The sequence below is a fragment of the Kwoniella bestiolae genome, chromosome 2 (assembly GCF_000512585.2).
Source record: "Kwoniella bestiolae CBS 10118 chromosome 2, complete sequence".
NCBI classification, from domain to species: Eukaryota; Fungi; Basidiomycota; class Tremellomycetes; order Tremellales; family Cryptococcaceae; genus Kwoniella; species Kwoniella bestiolae.
In genome coordinates this window covers 1857743-1883617 of record NC_089242.1, presented here as the reverse complement: position 1 = coordinate 1883617, position 25875 = coordinate 1857743, and the positions used below count along the sequence as shown (strand labels likewise).

Below are 25875 nucleotides of genomic sequence, written 5' to 3'. Positions count from 1 at the left end.
GTACTCTTTTAGGTAAAGTTTCAGATTGATTGATTGTTTTGTTCGCGTGCGAGACCTGTACATTGCGTATTCTGGTGTGGAGAGGAGCCACGTGACTGGTTAGTACGGATCTTTCTACTGAGCTTATCTTAGATAAGAGAAGCCGGATAACCGGTGGCTATGACTATGTGACGTCGTAAGAGATGGCTAGACAATGCAAAGATGCTTGATTGATTGATGGAAGCAGTGGCTGTGTTTGACATGCACTTGCAGCGCTTCAGTTGTGCGAAACAAATCTCGACTGGGCAGTGCACACAAAGTTGGATCAGTCTATATAATCATGCACAATGCTGCCCAAGTACAGTATAGTAGTGATATAACTCATCATTTGCCACTCAGCGATAAACTCATATCCAACCCGACAGACCACAGAAGATTTAGCCGGTCAGCATGTACAGGACCCCATCAAGTCGAGAGAGTAAGTCTGTCATACCTCCTTACAGTATACATAGCCGCGGCGAGTAGAGTAAACAATGGGTCCTTCGGTTGATTTAGCTGTGGATAGAACTCGTTCCCCTTATTTCCAACGAATCCTCAGACAAGTACAGCATCAACCGAACGCCACCGGAAGCTCAGAACCAGGTCGGAAAAGCTGAGAGAAAGAGGAACTGGTGTATATTCTCTTGGATCAAGTGAGTCTGACTCGCTCTTGTCATCTCGATGGAGCTCGTGATTTTCATAGCGATCTCGAGCTGATGGTAGATATCATTGTATGACCCTCAGCCAGATCTGCTCCCCATCTGCGAAAGGCGAATCTGAAGAGACGATGAAGAAGCGAAGGAGAAGAAGGATGATGATGGGTGCGGGGATCTCAGCTGCAGTCACGGCTTAGGTTGCAGGTATTGGTCGCCTTGCCTCGGGAAGCTGGGAGATATGATGACGAAGGTGATTGAGATGACATGTATCTAAGTGCCGCGAGCATTGCTATCACAGCTTTGTTTACCGAACCATGTCCAACCGGTTTTCCCTTGCGTACAGAACTCCTTCTATGTCCTCGGTCATGTGACACGTCGCGGCAGCTCAACAGACCAGCATTTCAACCTCCTTGTAGACCTGTTCAAACACCGATAGGCCCCGCTTGGTTTCAGTTGCAACACAACATTCATATTTCTGTCTCCGCAAGTGCACTGCGGGTTCTCTCCCCCATCACATATCCAATCAGACCACTAATTTCTCCAGCAGGAATTCGGATCGGATCAACTTGATCTGACATACTGAAAAGTAGAAATCTTCGTGGTCCGGCAAACTCCGATAACTGGGAAAACCCTCAGTTCACTCGAGTATATGTCGTCATTGGCAAGCCAACCAAGCACATAGTATACAGCAACTGACGTATCATCATAAACCGTGAGAAGCAATACAAAGGTTTCCCACCCCCCAAGAACTCTACAAAGTTTTACGCATCAGCGGCACAGCCGTAAAGGTACTCTTGACTCTCCCTCCTTTTATCTTGTCCCTCAGACTTGATTTCAGCTTTCGCAGTAGAGCTTCAGACCAAGGTTCAATCTGTCGACGAAATACAAATATACATCCATACCTAGCTCCACTGACTTGTGAGAAGCACAACCCTGGTCCCATGAGAAGGCCAAAGGACATTGCTCGTATGTGCACATAATCGTACCTTTCATCTTAAAGTGTCATGGGTTGTACAGGTTCTTGAAATGTTGTCAGTCCTTTCGACCGGCGGTTGAAGCGTAACGTACGTATAAAGCCCCTGGGACCCTGCTAGAAGAGCGTTCGATGCATTCCCTCGGCATGAATTTCTGACAACCTTGACTTTCGATTCCTCTCTTAGACATTGATCAGGTGCCCAAGGTAGTGATGCTGCGTCGCTAAGTGCACTTGCAATATCGCCCAACATGCCCCCATCCAACCACTCTAGGGATAGTGCCGGCACGGCCTCTAACAAGAGCAGCTGGCGAAGTCCCGAGTTCCTCAAGCAGATCAGAAGTGGCGGGTCCAAAGGCAAACTCGACGAGAGGTATTCTTCATCTGAGGCTTCCTCGTCACCTAAGCGGGAAAGCCCAGTTAGAGGAGAATCGATCACGATCACTCGGACGACGAACTATGGGAATCACCAAGATCGTTCAAATGGCCATCGCGGCGATTACGGTGAAAGCAGACCACCCGTCTCCCGGAGAGTCTCAAGTTCAAAGTCGGACTATCCTGCTCCCCACCCATATGGAGGTCAGCCACTGTCTAGACAAGTATCTAACTCTGTGTCCAATTCTACTGCACATCTTTATAGTGGTGGTGGTGGTGGCCAGCCACTTTCGAGGCAGGTTTCATACTCAGCTTATAGTCTGACACACCATGCGGATCCCAACGTACCAAATGGGATGCCCAATGGGACTTCTAATGGGATATCCAATAGGAGACCATCGGTCTCAAGACAGAACTCAGATACGAAATATTCGAATGCGAATTTCGAGGTCGATGAAACTCCCGCGGGGCATACCATACATGTGTACAAGACTTGGTCGAGACAGTCGAGTGTCGACAGACATTCTCAACCGCAACCCCGACCTCATCGCAGATCTATGTCTACGGCGAGAGACGACCCAGATGATTCTCCCCCTTCTAGACATGTTCGTGGTCGAGCTTCATCCAGGACATCCAGACATGCACCACCCGAGTATAACGAGTCTGATCGTGATCGTGGGATCCATCGAGGAGACGGTACCCCCCGAAGGAGAGGCAGTTCTCGTCGACCAGATTATAAGCTTAGCAGCGATGTATACGATCCAGCGGGAGATACCAGACCTTCAATGGATCAACGAAGGTTCTCTTCATATTTGCATCCTCATATCCCTCAACAATCCAACAACTTTCCTCCCAGTCACACACAGAGGTTTTCTATGGAAAATTTCAATCCCCATACTATGGATATCATTCGATTCCGTCGTCATGGAGGAGGAACCAAAACGAACATCAGAGAATGTTTTTATGTTCGACCGAAATGCACTTATGGGTCTGCCACGGATATGCTCAGGACTTCACCATACCATTATCCCATCACTACACCCGAGGGGAGGGTCGTGTGGAGATCGAGATGTCCTCATACTGTGGGTATCATGTTGTGGTTCTCTTTCTTCTCACCGTGTCTCTTCAGAAAACCTCACGGTCGGAGTACTTCTTGATAATTTAGTGAGATTGTGCTGATCATCCTCCGTCGACGGATATCAGGACGCTTCGCACCCTTCCGAAAGATGCAAGATCCTACACACCAACATCGATCCCTCAACAATCTCCACAACTCAAATACGAGATGACGATCACACCAACTACGCGATCTCCCTCTTATCCCCCAATCATCCCGGCGTGCAAGGTGCGGAGCTGAACAGTGATTTTACCTCCCTCACCCTTGAAGACAAGGTACGCGAGATGGAGATGGTCCAGCAGGACATGGCTAATAGGTTTATCGAGTGGTCCCATACGCCCAAGGGGAGACAGAGATTGAATTTGGAGTCGGTGTTTCTGGATTCTTGTGAGAGGCTGACAAGGAGGAAAGCACGGCTGGAGAAATACAGGGTGTCGGGATTCGGTTCCGTCACCAATGGGGTGAACCGAGAGGGCCATGTGAATGGTATGGACGATTCGGTCAGAAAGGGATTTAAAGCCTTATCGAACTCCTTGGAAGGTATTTCGCACCGTCTCCAGGTGGTGAAAAACGACAATTTCATCCTCCACTACCAAGCTCAGCGTTCCGACACGGTAACCCACGCTGAGGAAATGGCGGAACTGACCAAAGAGCTTGAAGAAAAGATGAAGCCGATTTTCAGCAGTATGCAAACTCTGGCTTTGCAACATATGTCGGAATTGACGGGACAGAAGAGCTTCGGGTCGTGGTCCATACCACCTTCAGCTACGAACATAAATTCCACGAGGCAAGTAAGAGACAGTCCCGCGCTGACCAACGGTACCAGTCCGAGCAAGGTGCAATTCCGGATCCTCGACGAACCGCACCGCACGGATACCTTAGGCCAGAGTATCCTATCAACGATATCTACGACCACCGCGCCCGGCCAGGGTCAGGTGTCCATGGGCAAAGTCGCCTCGCCCTTTGAACGAGCCTCCAAATTCGCAACGAAGACATACGAGTCTCTTCAATCGTTTGATAAGTACCTCACACCGCTTAAGAGCACCGTCAGTGAACTCGTCACTCTTTCTACTAAGCGGTATACGGCCACGGAGATGGAACGGGAACGAGAACGAGAGCTGCATGCAATATACGAGGAGATGGTGAGGATTCAGATCGGGGTTGATGCGCTCAAGGAGAGCGTTCAGAAGTCCCGGATGACCTGGATGGACGAGGAGGAGGAGCAGATACGGAGCGAGGAGGATGGGCTGAGAATGTTTAGGGATAGTTTGTTGTCTTGATGTTGAATTTGATCTTACCGGGACCAGGAGCGGGAACAGAAAGAGATTGATACGGGATTAGTCACGATATCACCATTAGCTCTGATCGTGGATTTTCAATGGATGAGATACTGTACATCTCCACATGCATGTCCGTCCGATCATGTTTAATGATCTATGTTATTCAACCGCTGTATGATACACCTGAGAAATCTAACGCTACTGGTCAACTCGGAAGAAAAGAAGGAGGAAGAACAAAATGCGAATATATATAAATCATGACTGCGGATAGCAAGGATGAATGAGATTGACCGCCCATTCAGATACTAGTAATAACAACAACACAAAGTGAGATTTATCTCCACCAAAACACGAACAAACTGGAACCACAAACGACACACTCTCCGATGAAGACCACATCTACGCTCTACTGATCTAACACTCTACTTCTCTATCTACCATTCATCTAAAAGTCTAATGCTATGGTCTCTCCGTCGCACCGCTATCTATACTTTCCAAAGGTGGTCGTTCCATTACAGTCTCCAAGGGGGGCGTCTCCAAAGGAACACCGCTGATAAACGGTTCTCCGCCTCCGGGTCCACCTATACTAAGTTCATCCAATTTACTCTGTATCGAAGACGTCGAGGTGGACCAGGGATCCACAAAAGTAGGTACGTTCACATCGGGCACCTGCGTACTATCGTTCAACCTACTCTGGTTCGGGGTAGGTAATAGCTGATTCTCCTCTTCGTGCTCGTTCTCCTCGTCCTCTTCTGAACTGCTTAATCCGGGATTACTATTTATGGTCGAGTTCCGATTTCGTCTCGACATCATGGGGTTGAATCCCACCTTGGGCGAACAAGGTACAGATGCCGACGAGGAAGACGAGGTATTGCTTATGCTCGTTGTTGAGCTTTGTCTGGAGCTGTATACCCCTGAATGGGCGTAGGACGGATGTCGGGGTGAGAAGTTGATAGGTATACGAGAAGAGGAGATGGAGCTTCGTTGACTTTGGGAGGATACACTGGACCTGCTGGAAGACAGGGAAGAAGATCGAGCGGGAGTCTGGGTCTGGAGTGATTGAGGAGGGAAGAACGATACTGACCCTCTTCGGGCTGATGAGGCTGTCTGGGGAGTAAAATCTGCTGAAGGGGTTCTAGCTCGCATTGATGGTCTCCTTATTCCATTGCCGGTATGATCATCATTCATAACTGTCGCGCCTGATCCGTTTGAAAATCCACTTTCTGAAACTACGCTCTGCCTACGAAGGTATAACGACGCGGTTGATATTGTCGCTGAACCTGATGAGTAGCTTGATCTCGTTCTGTTGGGTTGATCGGATGATAAGGGGATTCCAAACAGTTTGTCAACGGGTAGGGATCCTCGTCGAGCGAGGAGTGAAGGAGGAATGGGGGCAGGGAGGTTTTTATTGGGGAACATGATAACGGAGGGACGACGGGAGGAGCTGGCAGAGGGAGTCGGGCGGTATGGTTCGTCGAAAGTGTCTGATGTCGTCTGTGGGATGGCTACGTCCACGGTGGTTGAGTGAACTATGGATGGACGGCGACCTGCAGCTGGAAGAGTTGTTATAGTGGAGCAAGTCGAACTTCTACGTGTGGGTGGTGGGGAGATGGCCGTACCATTCCCATTGGAATGCGTGGAGATTATAGATCCTCTACGATGAGTCATGCCCAATGCTAAACTACCTCTTCGTGCTAGTGTTGGAGAACCGACTGGAGGACTGGTAGACATGGTTGAAGACGATGAAGAAGGGTATTCGAATGGGCCTTGCTCGGCTGTAGGTGTACCTACGAAAGAAGCTGAAGGGCATGTACCGAACTTGAACCCTTCTGAAGGTAGCGCGATGTCTTCTACAGATGATAGTGGACTGGGCGTACGTCCGATGGAAGATTCTGTGGAAGAGGCTGAGGGTGATGAAGCTGGTATGGAACTGCCGAACGAGTAGTTGTGAAATGTCGGTGGTGGGACGTTGAGAGTGGGTAGATTCGCTCTACCATTTTTCTTGGCGTGCTCCCGCTTGGGAATCATCACTCTATCACTTGGACTGGGGTCTTCCACCTCCTCTGTACTAACTATCAGATCCGAGCTCATCTTGTCCATCTCGTATATCGGTGTCAAGGGTGGTCCGCTTGATGAAGAGGATATGGAAGGTCGAGGTGAAGGTGCAGGTGAGATTGATGAGGATAGGACAGGTGATAGGGGTATCATGATGATGGATGGTCTGTCTCCCGTTGACTGGTACTCGTATCCCTCGACCTGGACCTGTTGACTGCGAGTTGGAGATGGGACGAGAGATTAACGTAAGAACGCGGGTGGCGAGTGTCTTGTGATACTATTCACAGTTGGACGACGATGGAGTGAGAAAATGGAACAAATAGATTGATGAGGGAATACAATGATGGAACTGAATTCGATGAATGTGTATGTATGTATTGTATGATATGATATGGATAATGATTATTTTGTCTCTCTCTGTATGAGACAAATTATCATTCGAGTTCTATCAATTGCATCGTTGAGTACATACGAGGACGAGTGAATTGGTTTGGTTGCTCACTCCAATCCCATCCCATCAATGCTCAGGGTAAAAAAGTGGGTAACCGTACTATAGCTCGGTAGTTGCAGGTAACTGGAACAGGATCAGTAACAAATCATGGGGAAGGGAAACAAGATCTGGACTCGGAAAGTGGAAAGTGGAATAGGGCAACGAGGACGCGTACTACAATACTATCCAGGTGAGTACATATACAGGGCATTCACTCGTATGTAATGGATAAACCCAGAGATCTGGGAATGACCAATGTCTTTCCAGTGCTGTGGTGGCCAAACACGAGATACAGTACGGAAATGATTTCAAGGGGCTTCAATACCTTTCTTTGGCCATTCTTTGAATTCTAGCCCCCGGGGTTATAAGCGATTCCCCCCCTCGAGATCTCTGCAGTGAAAGGAAAGGGGGAAATGTATCACAAACCCTTACAAAGGGGCAAATCACCACCGATCAGACCAACAGCGATCGGATAAAATATTGAAAATCTTCCAAGGGGTTTGTTTCCTTTAGTTTTGCACATCACGCTCAGATGCTGTACAGTAGTAGCATGTACGTGGGTCATCGTTCCTGAAAATCTTCTCCTTTAAGGGACCAGAAGTACGTACGCGCACACATCTCAGAATGAAAGAGAATCAAATCAAATACCCAATCACCATCTGGGAATCTAGGAATCTACTGTAGGTTGTGGTATAGATATATCAACCCTCGAAATTGTATGAGTTCTAGGTCGACTCGCATACCTACGTTTGTGATTGTGAAATGATTTTGATACCCTTGAGAAATCTGTGACGCGTTTGAGCAGGATAGTCGTTCGCATTTATACCGCGTCGTCGACATTGAATGATGGTATTCATATGCATACAGTGAGTCGATGAATAATCAGAAGAAGCTAATGTCGGTCTTCTACGACCCCAGGAATGATCTTTCAAACCGGTGGTGGGCTTGATGCTTACACTGTACACTGCTTGACGCTCAGACCGCCGCGCTGCCGTTGATGGATTGTATCCCCAGAGTCGCCATTCATCACTTTTTACTTGCAATTCAAATCTGCACCTTGTCCACTACTGGACTTGAAAGCGTATCATGCACTGACATGCGGATCCGACATCAACATCATTTCCCTTCCTTGAGGGCAAACTGTATACCATCAATGACCCTACTGACCACGAACAAGCAAGACTCCATCATGTCTTGGCATCACACACAAGGACGTCTCATTATGCGTGTGAGAAGGATGTCGGCGATGATAACATACACCATCGGTGTCGCACGAACCCACAAACACACAGCACAGACCTACAAATCTGATACTGAAACGACAAACAACATGGGACACCAATGTACTGTACACCGATATATACACACCACAGAACGAACAACAACAACAAGCGACTCTGATGAGTTCTTCACTTACCATCGAATACTGAACAGTACATGCTGACATAGCAACTTAACCTTCCACTCATGCCCTGCTTGATCTCCTTTTGATACCTCCAAATACCCAATACCCAATACCCAATACCCAACACCCAACACTCGTCATGAAGATACCTCGCCCCAACATCAATATCAACATCCACAACCTGCGCTACCGTCGCCTCACCCTCATCGTCCTTCTCCCCCTTATCCTCTTACTCTCATTCATCCACATATATCACCATGCATTAATTCCCTTCCCAAAGATGCCATCTCACCATCGATACAACTATATCCTGGGGCACACTCCGCCCTCCATCCACCCGTATCTCCATAAAGTGATGTACAATCCTGCTGGGCTTATGGGTCCACCCAAAATTGTAGAAGGACTGAGGAATGCTCGATGGATGGGCGAATGGAAGATACCTAATCTGACTCCACCAAATTACAAATCTCTCTTTTCCAACAACGGAAACGGTAATCAGGTACTGGCTTCTCCTGCTATATTGATGTTACATATCTTCTCTACTCCCACGGAGGGATCACGAAAGCGGAGAATGTTAATTAGGGAATTGGGATTGATGGAGGCTGTTCCGGAAGAGTATAGACACCTGGTGGAAATTAAGTTTGTCCTGGGAATCAATAGTGAAGCGAAGGAGGGAGAGGATGAGGACAAACACCGAATAGGGTTGGAGGAGGAGAAGGAAATTGATACAGAGATGAAGATGTATGGGGACTTGATCAGGTTGAGGTTGTTGGAGAATGGTGAGAATATGAATAATGGGAAATCATGGGAGTGGTTGAGGTATGTGGGGAGGGAAGGTGGTAGGAAGGCTTGGTGGGTCATGTGAGTGGATTGCTTCATGATTCACGTTATAAAGAGAACATCCAAATGAGGCATTTCGGCTGAGCTGACGAGAGATATCGATATTGATTCTACAGGAAATGTGATGATGATGTGAGTCTGAAGCTCAATTCCCCCAAGAGATGCTCATTTGACTGATCAACCACATCTTCCACCAATATGTAGACACTACCTATCCTGCCCAACCTCATTCCTACTTTACTCTCCCTCGACCCGCACAAACCAAGTTACATCGGTACCGCCCTAGGTAGATGGACAGGGTATCACTACTATTTCCAAGGGATGATATACGGTTTCTCGTGGGGTGTTGTAAGTCACTCCAATCGACGATGCCGAGATCGATCAGATGTCAGACGTAGTTGATAAGGCTAAACATACTGATCTGTAGGTAAAGACAATGGCCGTGGCGGAGGTCCCGCGCTCAACAAGGAATTCCCAATTCGACGAAGATGCCAAAATGGGTGAACTGATGGTACGTTTTCGTCTGTGTCATCCTTCCTTTCAGAACCGACTAACCTAAATCGAAATACAGTACATATGAGCTGACTGAGTCTCTCACAGTTCTCACTCCCCCTATCCCCCTCCGCCGACCCCACGTCAAAGTACTGCTGCCCTCCCTCCGATCCCAATCCCATATGGTCCTTGCCCCCTCCAAATCCTGATCCATGTACGGGACTGGTCCGATACGACATGAGCTCAAAGATAGGTAAATGGAATGGACTGTTCATTGACGATGAGCGATCGGCTCTGGCGTGGCATGAGTTGAAGGGCGACGATGTGAGTATTCCGTCAAGCAAGGCATAGGTACAACCCTACACTTTCGTACAGGTTTGATTTGGCTAATCAATTCGTGAGATAGGAATACCGACATGCGTATCAAAAAGCACGGGAGGGTTTTGAGAGGGCTCGAAGGGAGTATACATGGATGGTACCGGGTGCTTTTAGTTCGGTTGCTGAAGTATAGATATGTGTGTACATAATATAGTATTGGTGAAGCTTCGCGAGAGTCAACGGTAAGATGTGGACATCTTCATCTGCGTAATTTAGGTCTGCATGCACTCAACATACAGCATGTCAGCAATGGCTATCAAGACATCCATGGCAGATACATCATTCGTCTACATTTGGCCCTCTCGTACAGCTCTCAAAGCCTACCGTCCCCTACAATTGCGCCGGGCGAATCCATCCGTTCATACCATCAGGTGCATATGTACCAGTGATGGCTGGTGAATATCAACGGTCAAGATGCGGCATCCTCATCTGGGCAATTGACGGTGCATACGATGCACTACGCTAAGCAAAATTCACCGACGGCTGTCAGGAGGATCAATCATTCGTCTACCTGTGCCCTTCCCTGGCTATTTTGTTCTTGTATCCTCTTCTTCATCGGTCCATCCAGCCATTCTAGCCGCCCTAACGACTTCAGGGGGTCGGTAAATCACAGGAACAAGGATCGTACCATCGTCAGGTTGTCGGATTGCTGAGATGTCTCCCACAATGTAATTGCGCCATTTCTCCTCGATATCGCTCCGGTGTTGATCTTTATCGATTTCAACGGGGACCCAAGGTAACTTGACAAAGGGATTGGCGCACACCAAGCCCTTTCTTGAGGGGAAATGCAATTCGAATCTATCACCAGTACAGTCACGCTCATACATCGATTTGATCGACTTGTGCTGAGCGTCAATCTTCTCACTCAGATCATCCATCGTGGCGTTGAGGGCAGTCGCGACTCGCACGCCAGATGTGAAGAAGCTGAGAAGGTCTTGTTCGATGCGGGCCGGTACCGGTGTGTTGTCCCCTCGTGAGCTTTGCTCTTCTCGACTCAAAATGTCGGACATGGTTTTTGCCCCAGACGCCCTCGCAGTTTCGCGGCTGTGAAGCGAGACGGCCGGGTAGGACTCATATGACTCGCGCCACGTGCGCCATACCTTGCTGTCTCTGAAAGGCCAGATACCTCTGATGACCTTGTGTCCAGTCGCCTGGTCATATTCAGTCAGGTCGGGCCCGCTCTCAACGAATGTACACCACATCACGGACGCCTTTCGGTCATCGTCGATAAATGCGCCATTGGAAGTGGTTGGCACAGTTTGAGCTTGATGGTGGGTGTTCATGAAGTAGTTTGCCTATCGAGGTGAGGTGAGGGATAAAAGTCGACGGCGCTGGCTTTATGATCGTTTCAATCAATCTCACTGGGCCGATGACATGTTGAGCTCCCTTGTTCTTTGCAAAAACACTGTTGAATGTCTCCCCTGATTACGTGCATTTTCTCTCTCCGCCACGATCGAACATCTCGTCATCGTTTGATAATTGGTTAAATTCCTCAAAACATGGCGCCATGAGGTAACACTGACCCTCGGCCGTGTCACACTCTCTGCATGTATACTGTAAAGCGATAGGACCGGCTCCTCCCATACAGCTCTGAGACATTCTTTACAACACAAAGGAGAGACTGGTCAGAAAGGACATAACATCTTCCGCAGCTCAATGTCGGTTGGGAGAAGGGCGGTCATTTCAGACAAGCGACATGACGATGAGGATGTGTCTCAGTAGCGTCGCTGGGGCTTATGTGACGGGTATTGTCACGTTATCATCACGGTGGGGTTTACAGTAAAGTCACTGTGGTGCTTCACAGAGCTATGAAATAGACCTGTCTATACACGCCAACCCATCTATGCATTGAAGATCGGTACTGCTAGCATCGCTTTCAGGGGATGAGCAGCCTGTTAGCGAGCTTCGGCCAACAAGGCTGCAGGTACACTCATCAATTACCCAACCAGGATGCAGCATACATCTTGCCCAAAGATCCAAATCAAGGATGAAAGCACAGCTCACCGAGCCGTGCCAATTGTATGCGACTGCTGATGCCACAACGCAGTGTTGATCCTTTCGCCACTAATCACTGTTCACCACTCGTACTCTTACGTGCCGCTCATTGATGATCGAGTCTCCCACTGTCTGTGCGAGATATGATATGATATACATCGCCAAAGGAATGAGCGTTCGCAACCTTTACATACTTCTTGCGGCGTTCGGGCAGTACTCGGACCGAACGGTACGTCCCCTTCCTGTGAGATGATAGGGTACCGTATTAGTATGTATACCAAAGAAGATAGGGATTTGAGTCTGAATTTCTTCATCGTCCAATCGCAAAATCCCGGATTCCTTCTCTTCCTTCTCCGTCTGGTATTTCTTCAAGATCTCTTTTGATTCTTCTCCCCTCCAGAAATGATACTTGACCAACGCAGAATAGCTGTGATTCGTTTTACCAGTATCCGTCATGCTCATCCAAGTACCTAGGGCACTATGATAGTCGTCCTGATCATTCCATGTGGAGGACTGATTATCAAACTCGAAAGATCGAATATCTCTGTAAGGCTTGAATTTCCCATCATCATCTATCCATCCTCTCCTTATTGATCGGATCTTCCTGGCGATCGTGGTTACCTCGTTAGACGTCCATAAGGCGGGATCAGCTTCATCATTGAAATATTTCATAATCATATCAAGACCGTTGTCTTCCACCGCAGGACAGGGGGATGCCTGGGATAGGTACCCTAGCTTGGCGAGGGGCGGCCCACCCTGCCATGAGGTTAGACCTACGAAACCGTCGTCGAATTGAAGTTGGCAAGCTTGATCACCTGGTTCTGGATCGAACTTCTCGAGTAAATAAGTTTGTGACATCGTCTATCGTCAGTACTGTACACTTGTCAGTAAAGATCACGCTTTTTGAAATATTAGATTCAACGTTGAATCGGTGAAAGTCACACATACACTTTGGCAGTGGGATAGCTTATATATCAGCAGTCCGGTGTAAGTAAGGTCGGAAAGTACAGTACCTAAGTCAAACCAGAAGGCTAAAATAGCACAAGTTTCTCTATCCTATGATGTTACAGTCTTTCGACTTGACAAATGGTTCGGGCGCGAAAAGAGAAAGGGAAGGTCAAAAGCTTAACAAGGCTGTGCCAAAGACGACCTCGCTTAATTAAAATACATGTACTGGTCTGCATTCAATTCTCCTTTCGTCCACGACGCTTCATCACCTGGTAGCAAATGTCTGTCTGACTTCTCCATTGCGCTGTTTATCAAGATAGTAAAAATCATACGTTCAGTGCCATTGTACATTTACATGACATGATCCAGACTTTGACGATCCTGTGCACATCGTCCTCCCATTCATTCTATTACACTGATTCTTCTTTACGATAGCATGCATAACTGATTTAGAGCCCGAATTGACATGCCTCGGCGAGGCGAGAAAGAACAGAACATAGTGGAATGGTCCACGCCCACACCTGTATATTAGTACAATCACCTCCCTTGAGTGTTTCCATTATTGATCATAGCCAACAACGCTGCGCCCTGACCTTGCGGAGGTCTAGGTACAGGATGGAACACATTTGGATTGTTCATATTCTGAGGTTTGGGCGGACTACCTCGTTGATTGCCGTATTGTTGTTGGGGTTGTTGATTCGGAACGGAATGTGGAGGGGGCATGTTTGGTGGAAAGGGTGGTTGCGGTTGATATCCACCTTGATTAGATTGGTTTAGCGGACCGTTCACTCCGACTCCCACGCCCACGCCCATAGGAGGTCGGGGTTGATAAGGTTGATTATGATTAGGGTAATTTGGATGAGGAGGTACGAAACCACCTTGTACATGATGGTGGGGTCCGTTGCTAGGCACATTGCCATAATTGAAACCGTAATTCCCAGGACCAGGCAGAGGGTTAGAGGTGGGTCGAAAGGACTGAGAGGTCTGTAAGTTGGTGAGGCCAGGTGGACGGGCGGGATTGACACCACTCTGATACATGGTCATGTTCACACCTGGTCGCTGATCATGACTCGGATTGACAGGTCCGACATAGGAAGGATAATCGAGCGTGGCACTTCGAACTTGGGGGTGGGAAGCTGCTTCGTAAGGTGGAGGTGGGGGAGGTTGGGAAGATCGGTTGGGACTTCCTCCAAAGACACCTTGCGACTGATTGATCGGTCCAGCGGGCGGGCGGGGCGGACCATATCCTCCAACGGGCGGCTGGGTGTTTGGACGGTACCCTTGATTATGAGTATAAGTGGGTGGTGGAGGTTGATGAATGGGTGGCATGTTCATTTGACCAGGAGGCGTGATCCTCGTTCCACTACTGCCGCTCGTGTTACTGGTCCGACCAGCAGAACCGGGTTGGGGTAGAGGAGGGAGAAAATCAGAGTGTGGAGCGTGCATGTTTTCGATCTGATGTGCTGAGTTGGCAGGTACATCGATGCCGATACCAGCAAGAGTCATGTCAAGGAGAGCCCGAGCTTTAGCTTGTCGTTGAGCTTCCTCCGTGGGGCTTGGCGGTCGAGGAGATGTCGGTAATGACATTGGTTTCGAAGGGGTCTGATTATTACCATGGTCAGGCGGGTGAGCAGAGATCATCGATAGGAGTTTCGCTTGATGAGGCTTAGCGGGACTTGCTGGGGATTGAGGATGTTGTGGATGCGAATGAGTAGTCGATGCAGAAGGACGAGCGTTGAGCATGGCGAGAAGGTTACTTTGTTTCTGGGTGGAAGGTGTAGGTCTTGCTGGTTCAGGTGCAGGTGTTTGAGCGATACCAACTCCACCCAACAATCGCGCTAATTCATTATCCTCCTTCTTCTGTCTCTCCTGATCGCTTATCCCGTCATATCTGTGAGGGAGAGATTCCTCTTCCTCCTTAAGCACGTTCAAGTTCCCGAACAATCTTTCCAATCCAGCTTTGTTGTCGCTTCCGACTATTGCTTGTTGATTAGGAGCGGACAGCTCCTCTTCCTGTTTGTGTATGAATCTAGCAAAAAGATGATCGAGAGCTGATGTGCCTCGAGATGGAACTGGTGAAGCGGGCTGAGGGGAAGGGGACTCGAATTGGTAAGGTTGTAAGTCACGATAAGGAGCGGGTTGTGGCTTCTTCTTCGGCTTCATGTATGGGTCGATACCATGGCCTTTAAGCCATTGCTTGAGTGGGCTAGGCAGGAACATCAGTCACTACAGAGCCTGTGAAGGAGAATTTGTCACACTCACGTCACGAAGGGAGTTACATTGTAGAACTTCTTTTGACCATTACCTCCGGTCTTCTTGGGACCTTTCTTGTTTATCCAAGTTGGTAGATCCGCTAATCTGACCCATTCGATAGCCTAAATACCTCGTCTGTCAGCGTTGAATCATACAGCGAATAGCGGGATCCCTCACGCCGATCTCATTCCTAGTTTGAGTCTTGAACACTGTATTTTCGTCGATGCCTTTGACGATGAACATGGTGACTTCCTGAGCATTGATGTGGGTTTTGATTTTATCCGTAGGATGTATCATCCCTGTGAGGTCGAACCCCGTTTCTTCCTCCACCTGATGAAGAGATCTATCAGCTAGGTATACCTGAGACGACGATTGAACTCACTTCTCTGATAGCACATGCTTCTTCCGATTCCTCAAGATTTATCTTCCCTCTGGGAAAACTCCATCCGGCACTTGACTTGTAGCCTCTTACCATCAAGCACTGACAACAGATGAGAGCTGAGGGTAAGCTTCGATTGTCTCTTGAAGACAGCGATGAAGGATCACATACCTTATCCCCATCCTTGTTTATCAAGATACCACCGCAACAAGGAACCATCCTTTTGTAGCTGCAATATTCTTCCCACACCTGATCATAGTCTACCCCGCCTTGAGCCATAAGCGATGCATAGAGAGGTGAGGACTCGATGATGATGCGAGTGAAGTTGCGTTGACTCAGTGAGGGGAGCAAGGGGTTCAGGGGACGGAGGTAATCTTCGTAGAACCAGTGACTAAGGGACAACATTGGTATCAGCATGAGCTGTATGATGAATACTTGTGTGGTAAGACAGTCAAGATATCCCACTCACGCTTGTTCAGCTTGCCAGTATACTCTCACCAGACTCATCTCCTCCCTTGGCAGGTTGATCAGGAACCTCGCATTGAGGTCCTCTAGAATCTCTTCCCAGCTCATGTCTCTGAAGATGTTCTCCTCTTCCTCCTGTCCGACCGAGGGATCCTCGTTGTCGTGATAATCAGCCCCTTCTAGAGATTGCTGATCATTGAGCTTCGAAGGGAGAGCTGTGGGGTGGTACGGTATAGGAGTCGAAGAAGAGGAAGCTGCGGGAGAAGAGAAGGAAGGAGAGGAAGCAGGATTGTAGAATTGATTGTTAAGATGGGGAGGAAGTTCCCTCTCCCTATCTCTACCTTTTTCAAAAGGTAGCGGTATGGGAATAGTAGTCATTTTTAAGAGCAAGAGAGATGAATTTTGATTTTCGAGGATAAGTCGTTGTCAAAGCAATAACGACCCCAAAAGAGGTTGAGATACTCGTAAAACGACAAACGAGGTAGGGTTGATAGAAAGACCAGATTCTTCAGTGCGTGTTTCTCTACTTCTTGAAGGATCTAGCTACTTGCGTATGCTTGATGTATAGTATGAGAGAGAGCGCCTATTGTGCGACCTTTTCTCCAGTTACTGCCGTAGTGATCTGAAAGCGATATTGTTGCTGGTTGCTGTGAACTTGCAGATAAAGTTTTCTATAAATGCGTGTAAAGTGAGTGATGGACACGACCTCGCCACTCCCTTTCTCTAGCCGGTGTATCGTGTGATTATGATGGGCTAGACGAGCTGAGCTTATTGTTTGTACCAGATTAAAATTCGGTGTTACTGTTGTGTGTTGGGAGTGAGATGTACTTTGATGTTGTTCATCGTTTCCAGCAATTCCACCTCATAACGGACATCATATCTCACAACGCCTAAGACGGACCCAAACCGTGTGCATAACACGTGTTGAAACGTCACGTGACTGGACGAGGCAGCTCCTCCATCATTTCATTCCTGCATTTAGGTATGAGGTGTATTCCAAGGCTGAATGATTTCATCTATCCTCCGCGCAATGAATCCACCTGACCTCGGTGGTGTGCGAGGCATCAGCATTTGTGACACTGTGTGGTGAACCGAGAACGAAAGGTGATCGTGCTCAAGGCAGCTTCACGCCATTTCATCAACATACTCCCAACGCGAATGCAGGAAAGTTGCCCATGCTCTCTTTCTATGATCTGTACATTTCGAAGGATGAGAAATGGTTTAATATCAGGACGACTTCACTTTGCACTGTGCAGGCTTATGAGTATATAGACACTATACAAACGATACCGAGATGTTATATTCGCTCCAGCTCCTTTCGAACAATCTCCCAAAGTTGTTTGTTGATTTTTCGGCTCGGGATCTCATGCGTGCCTGATTTGCATAACAAAAGGTGACAAACACTTCTGCGGCTTGTTTTACGTGAATGATTCCAACTGATCGTGCATGTACCTCAGGACGATGGGTAAAGCATATCATCTTTATAAGAGACATGCTTGGACACACGGTCCAGTACATTCCTAACATCGGTGAATTTGCAGTACAGTGCGGTTGTATCGATCTTTGCCGCTTATTGGCGTTGGCGCCATCGCATCAAGCAGACCTTACAAAGTCAATGTCCCTGTGATGGATCTGCACCTACAGTTCCAGTGATATTGCATTGCGGTTCATGAAAGTAGGAATAATAAGGTTAATCGGCTCAGGAGTGAGGCTCAACGCCATAGTTGTAAACAACCCATCATCACAAGAATACAGAGGAGGTTGGTCGAGAGGCAAAATGTACATAAATGGAATGCCATTTGAAGAATGGTTGTTTTTTCTCTTCGCACAAGCCGCTTACTCTGAAGAACATACTCATATTCAACATGCTCTCCACTTCCATATTGACCGTCCTCCTGTCCGCTATCGCTGTGCAACAAGTCATGGCACAGGCAGGTGAAACTTTCGTACTAAGTCGTGATGGGACTACCGAATACACGTGTCCAAGTATCGAACAACCTGAAACTTACTACCAAGACAAGTGTGAGTATTCATCCCCTTGCATCCCTTCGGCTCCACCGATTCGGAGTTTGACAATAGCTCATGATGATCGCAGGTCTGTCCACGACTAAATCTGGAAAAGCCTTGACGAAAGTGGAAGTTAGGAATGGGTTCGGGTCTACAAGAGACGATTGGTCGATATATCAATTCTGCTAGTAAGTTGCCCCTTTCCCTCACGAGGACTTGATGGCTTATCTTGAGCGATCGGATTTTGCGTATGCTTGACTTATAGTTACGGAACCGGTCCAAATGATTATTGCTCTTACTACGCGTATGCCAGTAGCCCAGTGAGTCCTCTCTTTTTCCACCGAGAGAAAGGATATATACTGATTTGACCGGATTGCAGAGTCTTACAAGATACGGAACGGGACTCGACGCAGACTGTCCAACATACTCCAACGTAGCGTACAAAGCACCTGACAAGGCGCCTGTGCCCGCCCCCTCGACCGGTGTAGCGGCAAACAACGATGGCTGGAGTGAGTCGTCGATGATTTCCTGCGCAAATGATGAATCAAGGATAGAAAGCTGACTTGTAGAACAAATGACCTACAATAGCTGAACCTCTCTATGTCTGCCCAAATGATGATGGAGATTTATACCGTGCCACAATCTACAAGCAATCCCCTGCTTCGACTAGTAAGTCGCCCTTACAATCCCGAGCCAGAACAGCATCATATATATCCGGCTACTGCCTAGAGAAGAGCAACCGTTGCTGACGCCTACATTCCATTTTCACTCTAGCTGCCAACTCCCTGGCCTACGAATGTGAATTCAATTCCATCGGATCCTGTTTCTACAAGCCCGTACGTCGTATTTGACCTTGAACTGCTTTCGAACAGAGCTTCATGTTGACATTGATCAAATCGCATTTCAGGACGGAACTCTATACACGCAAGGGGATGTCGGCTGCCCCGTCCAGCTCTGTACAAACCATTATGATCCAACTTTCACCAGAAGGAAGAGGCAGAATCCGGATGTCGTCAGACGACAAGTCAAAGCTTCTGATCTGAGGAGGGCGTTGGCTACTGAGGCTCCTGTGCCCAAACGGGCTGATAGGTTCACCGTCAGACCTTCTGAGTAGAGTCACCCTTGCGGATTCTTCTCAGATGTCACCTTTCGATCCGCCTTAACGTTTGAAACGCGATCTACCCTCGTAACCTCCTGTTTCTTTTTCACTCATTTTGGGCTTTGGTGAAGTTTTCTTCTGTCTAGACAGTCTACGTAGTTCTATACTCCTATTGGGGATCGTTCTATGCATTCATCTGCGACAATTGTGATGTGTCCACTGGTCCGGTCCGACTGATGATCGACCTTGGGAATATCTGGAATATCGGACAAATGCGAAACTCAATCACATGATCGACAGTCCGGTGCCGGGTTGACCGAACGTGAAGGAACGAGACTAGGACTGTTGTCGTACCGATGCCAAGCGTCGCATCCCAGATACATGTCATGGTCAAATCCTGTATATCAGACGCAAGCTGGTTAACCTTCCATTATGGCTACTCGCTCATACCTTTCACGTAAAATCATCGCAAAAGCGTCCTTGAAAACATCACTCTGACCAACATACTGTCTAAGCAGATTCCACATCTCGAGCAAGATGCCTCGAGTCACCCCGCAAGTCCAATCTATAATCTCCAACCCAGTCCACACCCGCGATGACCTAATCCAACTTCTCTCGGACCTGCTTGTCCCCCTGGTTGACGCCCAATCAGAGGGCGGTGCGAGAGTAACATTGGGTCATACGGGTACGCACTTCGATTCCGTCGCAGCCGAGATGGAGGGGTATGCTCGAGCTTTGTGGGGTCTCGCACCGCTCATGGCGTCTGATCCGGATCATCCGCTACTGACAGAACTGGGTAAGAAGTGGAGAGAAGGGTTGGAAGCTGGTACGGATAAAAGCAAAGAAAATGAGTACTGGGGGGATCATACGGATTGGGATCAACGGTTTGTGGAGATGGCCGCTGTTGTGAGTGATCTATTCAACTCGGTAACTCGTCTAAGTCTGACTGCAAGGATAGGGGATTTCGCTGGCTATAGCACCAGGGACGTTTTGGGATCCCTTATCCCCAGGAGCGAAGAAGAGGGTGAATGAGTGGTTACTCAAATGTAATGGTAGAGTCTTCCCTACAAATAACTGGCGATGTAAGTGTTCTCAACCCTATCACTTCCTGCACTTCGGCTGATGGGCGAGGAATGTACAGTCTTTAGAGTATTGGTCAATCTCGGTTTGAAATCTGTTGATGCAGAATACGACCAAAAGTCGATAGATGACGAGTTGCAATTCATGGAGTCGTTCTATGGTGAACATGTGAGCTACCTATCTTTACATCACCATGCTTATCCCACTCAAGCATGTACTGATCTAAATTTGCTAGGGTTTCCCATCGGATTTCCCTCAAGATCCGGCAATTGGAGCATACGATTACTACGCCACCTCATTCGCTATACCTTTCTACTCGCTACTTTACGCAGCTATCACTTCCAGATCACCCAAGCTGGCTGATCCCGAACGAGCAGAGAAGTATCGTAAAAGAGCGAGGGATAATCTACCTAATGTGATCAACTTGTTCGCTCCGGATGGTGCTGGTATACCGTTTGGAAGAAGTATGACATACAGATTCGCTGTTAGCTCGTTCTTTGCAGCTGTGGCTTATGACGAGCTCGAGGTGAGTGAACACTTCTTCCATCGTCTATTCTAGTCTAAAAAATAACGATGAAACAGCTGCCCGCACCGTTCACTTGGGGAGTAATCAGGGGGATGATCTTGCGAAATATTAGGTGGTTCACCCAAAAGCCCCAGGTGTTCAATCGGGATGGATCTTTAAGCATCGGTTGGGCATACCCTTCGTTATTCATGAGCGAGGTAGGTCCTACCTTTTGCGTACACACGACGATTTTGTTGAACGCGATGAGCTTGAGTTTTACTGATAAAGATGTCATAGGACTATAACTCTCCCCAATCCCCCTACTGGGCTTTAAAATCATTCTTCATCCTCGCTCTTCCCGCCTCGCATCCCTTCTGGTCAGCAAAGGAGGGACCATACCCCGCTGAACTACTTGAAAAGCCCTGGACAGCCGTCAAACCGTGGATGCAGGTGTTCACCCATTCTGCAGGGCATACATACTTGCTCAATGGAGGAACGTGAGTACCCCAGGTCTGACTTGATTAAATATCGCATAGACTTATAACCTGATGCGGCCTTTTCCAGAAACGTTGGATTCCCTCTCCGACATACCGCAGAGAAATACAACAAATTTGCCTATTCCGCTTCTTTCGGGTTCTCCGTCCCCACCGGGGCAGTAAATTTCCAACAACATGCTCCCGACTCTGTATTGGCGCTGTCAGATGATGGAGGAGTGAAATGGAAAGTCCCATACAAGGTTGAACATCTTGGAATTAGCGATAATGGCGTGCTGAAATGTAGATGGCATCCTTGGCGTGAGTAGTAGCTGTCTTATCAGACTTGCGTCGACATCAGCTGACAGGGTGTATGACGCTCAGCCGAAGTTGAGATTACCACTTGGCTTGTACCTCCCTCAACCACCTCGAAGCCATACCACACTCGTATCCACCATATCTCCATTTCATCCTCTTTCAACCGTGATCTCAAGCTAGCCGACTCAGGATTCGCCATTCACTCGCATTTCGGACCGGAGGGCTCTGAACGACGTATACCCGTACTTGGTAAAGTAGAGGAAGGAGTTGCCGGACGAATCTCAACTGAAAGAGCCGCAGTGGCAGTATCTCGAAAGGGCGTATCGGGGGTGATCAACCTTCTGCCGTCTGATGGTGGAAACGGGAGTATGGAAGATGTCGATGGTAGTACCAATTTGATCAGTCCCAGGACGGTATTGCCTACTATCTTCCATGAGCTCAAAGCTGGAGAGAAGGAGAAATGGATAGCTACAAGAGTATGGGCATTGCCTTTTGTTGAAGCTGAGGGGTTGAAAACGAAGGGGTGGTTGAAAGGGTGGGAGGAAGATCAGAAGGGCTATAAGGATGTCGAAGAGCTCAAGAACGCTCTTGGGATTGTTTGAGCCGCTCCGAAAGATTTTTACTCATGTATTTGTACGAAGCGACGTCATGTTCTGATGAAGGTTCGTGATGCTGGCTTAAACGAGAAAGAAGCGCTAACCCAGTTTAATCGTATTCTGCTGGGGAGGGAGACGAGCATGAAGATGTCAGTATGCATCATGTCTCAGGTCTAACTCGATTCAGCATCCAGCAAGCACTGTCCATACATGCTCAAGAGAAACATACGGTACATATACGAACACGTTAAAAGTATTAATGGACTCGAGCATAAGAGTTCGAAGACAATCTAACACCATGTTACTCAATGACCCCCTCTCCAAAACACGGCAACTCGTTATTCGTTTCTCTCTTCCTGATCTAACACCTGTCGCAAGCAGCGTCCTGATGCACATTCAGCCCCAGGCCCTTCTTTGACTCCACCGCACGATCTGTTCGATCTAAATGGAATATCTGAAATCTGGGTTCTCGATATCAGTGAGATCCTCAAACGCCCTAGCATTGACATTGACGACAGTGCCATCTTCGCCCGTTTGAGCCGCGATCTTCTTCTTGTTTCTTCTGACAAGGAGGATCCGAGTGACCAGACAGGTGATGATGAAGCCTCCGTACAATCCGAGGTGGATATACAATGTGGGTATGTATCTTTTGGCCCACCGGGCCTCTGCAATACCAATAACTGTGTCAGAAAGTGGACCTCACGCTATGATATCCATGTTGGAAGCTGGAGAGGAATAGACTCGCGAAACAATTGGCTTGCACATGCATTACCTTTTGGTCAAATATATCATCAGAGAAATTCCGGAACGAAGGGAAAAGAAGGGAACGTACCACCTGCCCAAGCAACTGAAGATTTTTCGGTTAGCAAAATGCTTCTGTCGGGACGTCTCGATTGTTGGTAGGTAAACTCACTGTACGTGGTAGCGTAGGTGAAGGACTTCTTAGTCTGTCCAGCAGAGTTGCGTGACAACATCAAGAAAATTGAAGGGTTACACTGAAAAACCGCACAAAAAGATTAATATGTTTGCCCCTCCTTTGAAAGATTTTGACTTTGCCACATACCGATTGGAAGAATTGCATCAAATAAAACCCAAAGATCAGGACTCCCCTTGTGCCGCTTCCTGGGGCAATGCAAATTAACAGGATCGTTCCGACGATATTGGGGACGACAGTGCATATCATCACCAAAAGAGTCTGTTTCGTTTTGGTGACGAGATATCTGCAAAGCTCAGGTTGTTCAGTATCGTATCTCGGGTCTCCATTCCCATCTGAAAGGAGTTGCTCACGCATTTAACATGTAGGTAATCACGACCATGAACCCAAGCGGAATGGACAGCAGCTGGCTATCCAAAACGCTGAATCCGAAAGCCTGATTAATCAAAATGGCGTTGAAGGTGTTGATACCCCCGACCACCAAGGTATTGAAGAAAGCCAACAGGAACAACAGGTATGTATAAGGGTCAGACACCGCTTCCCAGATCTGAGTCTTCTTGAACACCTTGTGTTTGATACCTTGATTATTCGATCGTACCCTTTCGATAAACCGGGTCTTCTCCTCTTCGGACAGCCACCTAGCCCTGGCAGGGCTGTCGGGGAGGAATCGGAATGTTACCACTGAAAGGAAAGGATATTAAACTGCCCTGCTTCCATCTCAAGAAGGACTTACGCGCCGAACAGAATGAGAAGAGCGATACAGTCATTGTCATCCATTGCCAGCCGTGCAAACCCCCCTTCTTGTTTTGAAGATGGTAGAAGGCGTACTGAAAGATGGTTCAGCCACTAATTGGTTGAAGGAGCCGTTCAAGACCTGTACTTACGCCAAACAAACTCATTATAGCCTGACTACTGCCTAACATACTCTGCCCTACATAGCGACGAAGGGTATGTGAATATGCAAATCCGAGCGATAACAGAACTAGACGACTTACAGATAGAGCTGACGAAAGGTTGTTCGTCCTTCAGATACCATTGTACCGTGACTGTAATGAGAGTGACCACCCGATCAGTCTGTTTCTCCGATACGTCTTTTGGGCCTGTGTGTACTTACTAGAGAGCAGTACGGGACCGAAAAGACTTTCGAAGAAACCTAACAAGAATCGAATAGCAAATACGGGGGGAATAGCTAGGGAGAAGGTCAAGCCCATGAGAAGACCTGACCAGACTATCATGGCTGATCCGAGGAGTTTACCGAGCGGGAACCTTCGGACGAGTTGGTTTGCCTAGTATATAGTCTCATATCAGCCCATGTTCACTGGTCAAGAAGGTGTGAAGTCATGGGGCAGATTCGACTTACGATAGGTTCACCGACGATGATGCCGCACCATAGCAATGTACTGGTCAGGGCGTAGTCGTTGTTCTTCGCCCCTACATCGTCAATCCTATAAAACTTGAGGTGATTAGATTCCTACGGCGGATGCGAACCGACTTGCAGAGACTTACCAGCCCATGATACTATAACAAGCGAGATGACAGGGTCAGTACACGTTGTTCATGATTCTGCATCTTGACTGTAGTACAGACTCACGAAGCCGGTCCGAGGGTACCCTTTGAAATGTCCAGAGTCAGCAACAGAACCTGCATATCTGTGTGCCATGTGCTTACCTTGTCCATCGCTTGAGTAATATAAGCTAAACACATCAACGGCAGGACCCTGCAGTGATGTGAAAATCAGCATACCTCCATACTTGAGGCTCGTCGTCTATATTTGTTCAAAGCGCAGTGACATACCTTCTGTGGATTTTTCGTCTCATCCTCTTGCTCTCATCATCGGAGATCACCAGATCCGGATTAACATAGTTTCTAGCCTCATCGTCCGCAACTTCATGACGGTCCCTGTCGGTCTTGAGAACATCGTCGTCTGGATATGCATCTCGAGCATTCTCGAAGTGTTGAGTGGTGATATCGTCTTTCTTTGACATCGTCTCGGTGCAATTGACTTTCGGTCTATAAGCCCATGTACAGTGATGACTCAAGGGTGAATGGATGGATTTGAGAGGGGGAAAGGAACAACTTCTTGTTTGGTTATCCAAGATCATCGATCATGATATGGTACGCACGACTGACTAAAGCCGGGCCGACAAGGCGGATGCATCACAACAAATGATCGCTCAATCGATCTGTGTCCCAATGAATCCAACAGCATCAGATGGGAAGAATAACAACATATGACGAGGATTGCAATGTTTTCTCAGCGCTATCGCACCTGTATCACCGAGCTCCGAGCATCTACCCGCGCAGCCGTGCCCTCAAGTAAAGTCACAGCGATTTCAAAGTCTCTTTCCAGTCTATTTTAGCGCCAATTGGGTCGGTACGTGATCTCACCGAGCTATCAACGCTGAGGAATGTCTGAAGGACGAAAGAAAATGTTCTAGTGCCAAGCATCAAGAGAAATCAGAATGACGCAAGATTCTCTGGATAAACCCCATGTGGGACCATGGGGCCTCGGTGAAATCTCGGAAAGACAGGACATATGTTGTGTGTACGACCTGTTTTAGCTCGATTTGAGTGTCAGATGATCTTCTTTGCCGGGCCGTCTCTCTTCGCTACGATATTTGCATTACTCCTTTCTATCTGACTGACTGCTGGCTGCGACTGATGACGACGACAACAACAATGTTCGGTCCACCGGCCCCGTTTTCGCTTATGTCCGATACGGACCGCTGGGCTAGGTGACCTCT

General features: G+C 47.9%; 9 protein-coding genes across 9 annotated transcripts; 4 read left to right on the top strand and 5 right to left on the bottom strand.

The window, feature by feature from the left end:
- Positions 1-1898: 1898 nt before the first annotated feature.
- I302_103846 (uncharacterized protein) lies at positions 1899-4419 on the top strand (the record flags this gene model as incomplete). Its single annotated transcript, XM_019189212.1, has 2 exons — positions 1899-3104; positions 3226-4419. The coding sequence occupies 2 exons, from the start codon at positions 1899-1901 to the stop codon at positions 4417-4419; spliced, it is 2400 nt and encodes a 799-aa protein (XP_019048774.1).
- Positions 4420-4878: 459 nt separating this feature from the next.
- On the bottom strand, positions 4879-6627 carry I302_103845 (uncharacterized protein; the record flags this gene model as incomplete). The annotated part of the gene is made up of 1 exon (XM_019189211.1): positions 4879-6627. One exon carries the CDS (start codon positions 6625-6627, stop codon positions 4879-4881), a length of 1749 nt encoding a protein of 582 aa, XP_019048773.1.
- Positions 6628-8649: 2022 nt separating this feature from the next.
- On the top strand, positions 8650-10212 carry I302_103844 (uncharacterized protein; the record flags this gene model as incomplete). Its single annotated transcript, XM_019189210.1, has 6 exons — positions 8650-9230; positions 9326-9341; positions 9414-9557; positions 9637-9720; positions 9810-10025; positions 10108-10212. The coding sequence occupies 6 exons, from the start codon at positions 8650-8652 to the stop codon at positions 10210-10212; spliced, it is 1146 nt and encodes a 381-aa protein (XP_019048772.1).
- A 394-nt stretch (positions 10213-10606) lies between these two features.
- Positions 10607-11089, bottom strand: I302_103843 (uncharacterized protein; the record flags this gene model as incomplete). Its single annotated transcript, XM_019189209.1, has 1 exon — positions 10607-11089. One exon carries the CDS (start codon positions 11087-11089, stop codon positions 10607-10609), a length of 483 nt encoding a protein of 160 aa, XP_019048771.1.
- A 1171-nt stretch (positions 11090-12260) lies between these two features.
- On the bottom strand, positions 12261-12932 carry I302_103842 (uncharacterized protein; the record flags this gene model as incomplete). Its single annotated transcript, XM_019189208.1, has 1 exon — positions 12261-12932. The coding sequence occupies one exon, from the start codon at positions 12930-12932 to the stop codon at positions 12261-12263; it is 672 nt and encodes a 223-aa protein (XP_019048770.1).
- Positions 12933-13559: 627 nt separating this feature from the next.
- Positions 13560-16497, bottom strand: I302_103841 (uncharacterized protein; the record flags this gene model as incomplete). Its single annotated transcript, XM_019189207.1, has 6 exons — positions 13560-15228; positions 15285-15397; positions 15453-15605; positions 15658-15756; positions 15826-16045; positions 16124-16497. The coding sequence occupies 6 exons, from the start codon at positions 16495-16497 to the stop codon at positions 13560-13562; spliced, it is 2628 nt and encodes an 875-aa protein (XP_019048769.1).
- A 1487-nt stretch (positions 16498-17984) lies between these two features.
- I302_103840 (uncharacterized protein) lies at positions 17985-19240 on the top strand (the record flags this gene model as incomplete). Its single annotated transcript, XM_019189206.1, has 7 exons — positions 17985-18141; positions 18215-18314; positions 18392-18446; positions 18506-18635; positions 18715-18795; positions 18901-18962; positions 19034-19240. The coding sequence occupies 7 exons, from the start codon at positions 17985-17987 to the stop codon at positions 19238-19240; spliced, it is 792 nt and encodes a 263-aa protein (XP_019048768.1).
- Positions 19241-19762: 522 nt separating this feature from the next.
- Positions 19763-22203, top strand: I302_103839 (uncharacterized protein; the record flags this gene model as incomplete). Its single annotated transcript, XM_019189205.1, has 8 exons — positions 19763-20131; positions 20184-20307; positions 20367-20473; positions 20541-20831; positions 20888-21028; positions 21108-21307; positions 21375-21604; positions 21668-22203. The coding sequence occupies 8 exons, from the start codon at positions 19763-19765 to the stop codon at positions 22201-22203; spliced, it is 1998 nt and encodes a 665-aa protein (XP_019048767.1).
- Positions 22204-22638: 435 nt separating this feature from the next.
- Positions 22639-25116, bottom strand: I302_103838 (uncharacterized protein; the record flags this gene model as incomplete). Its single annotated transcript, XM_065869756.1, has 15 exons — positions 22639-22862; positions 22943-22969; positions 23030-23044; positions 23111-23192; positions 23261-23417; positions 23485-23812; positions 23865-23958; positions 24016-24062; positions 24127-24177; positions 24246-24417; positions 24492-24576; positions 24638-24649; positions 24723-24742; positions 24800-24848; positions 24926-25116. The coding sequence occupies 15 exons, from the start codon at positions 25114-25116 to the stop codon at positions 22639-22641; spliced, it is 1554 nt and encodes a 517-aa protein (XP_065725828.1).
- Positions 25117-25875: the final 759 nt, after the last annotated feature.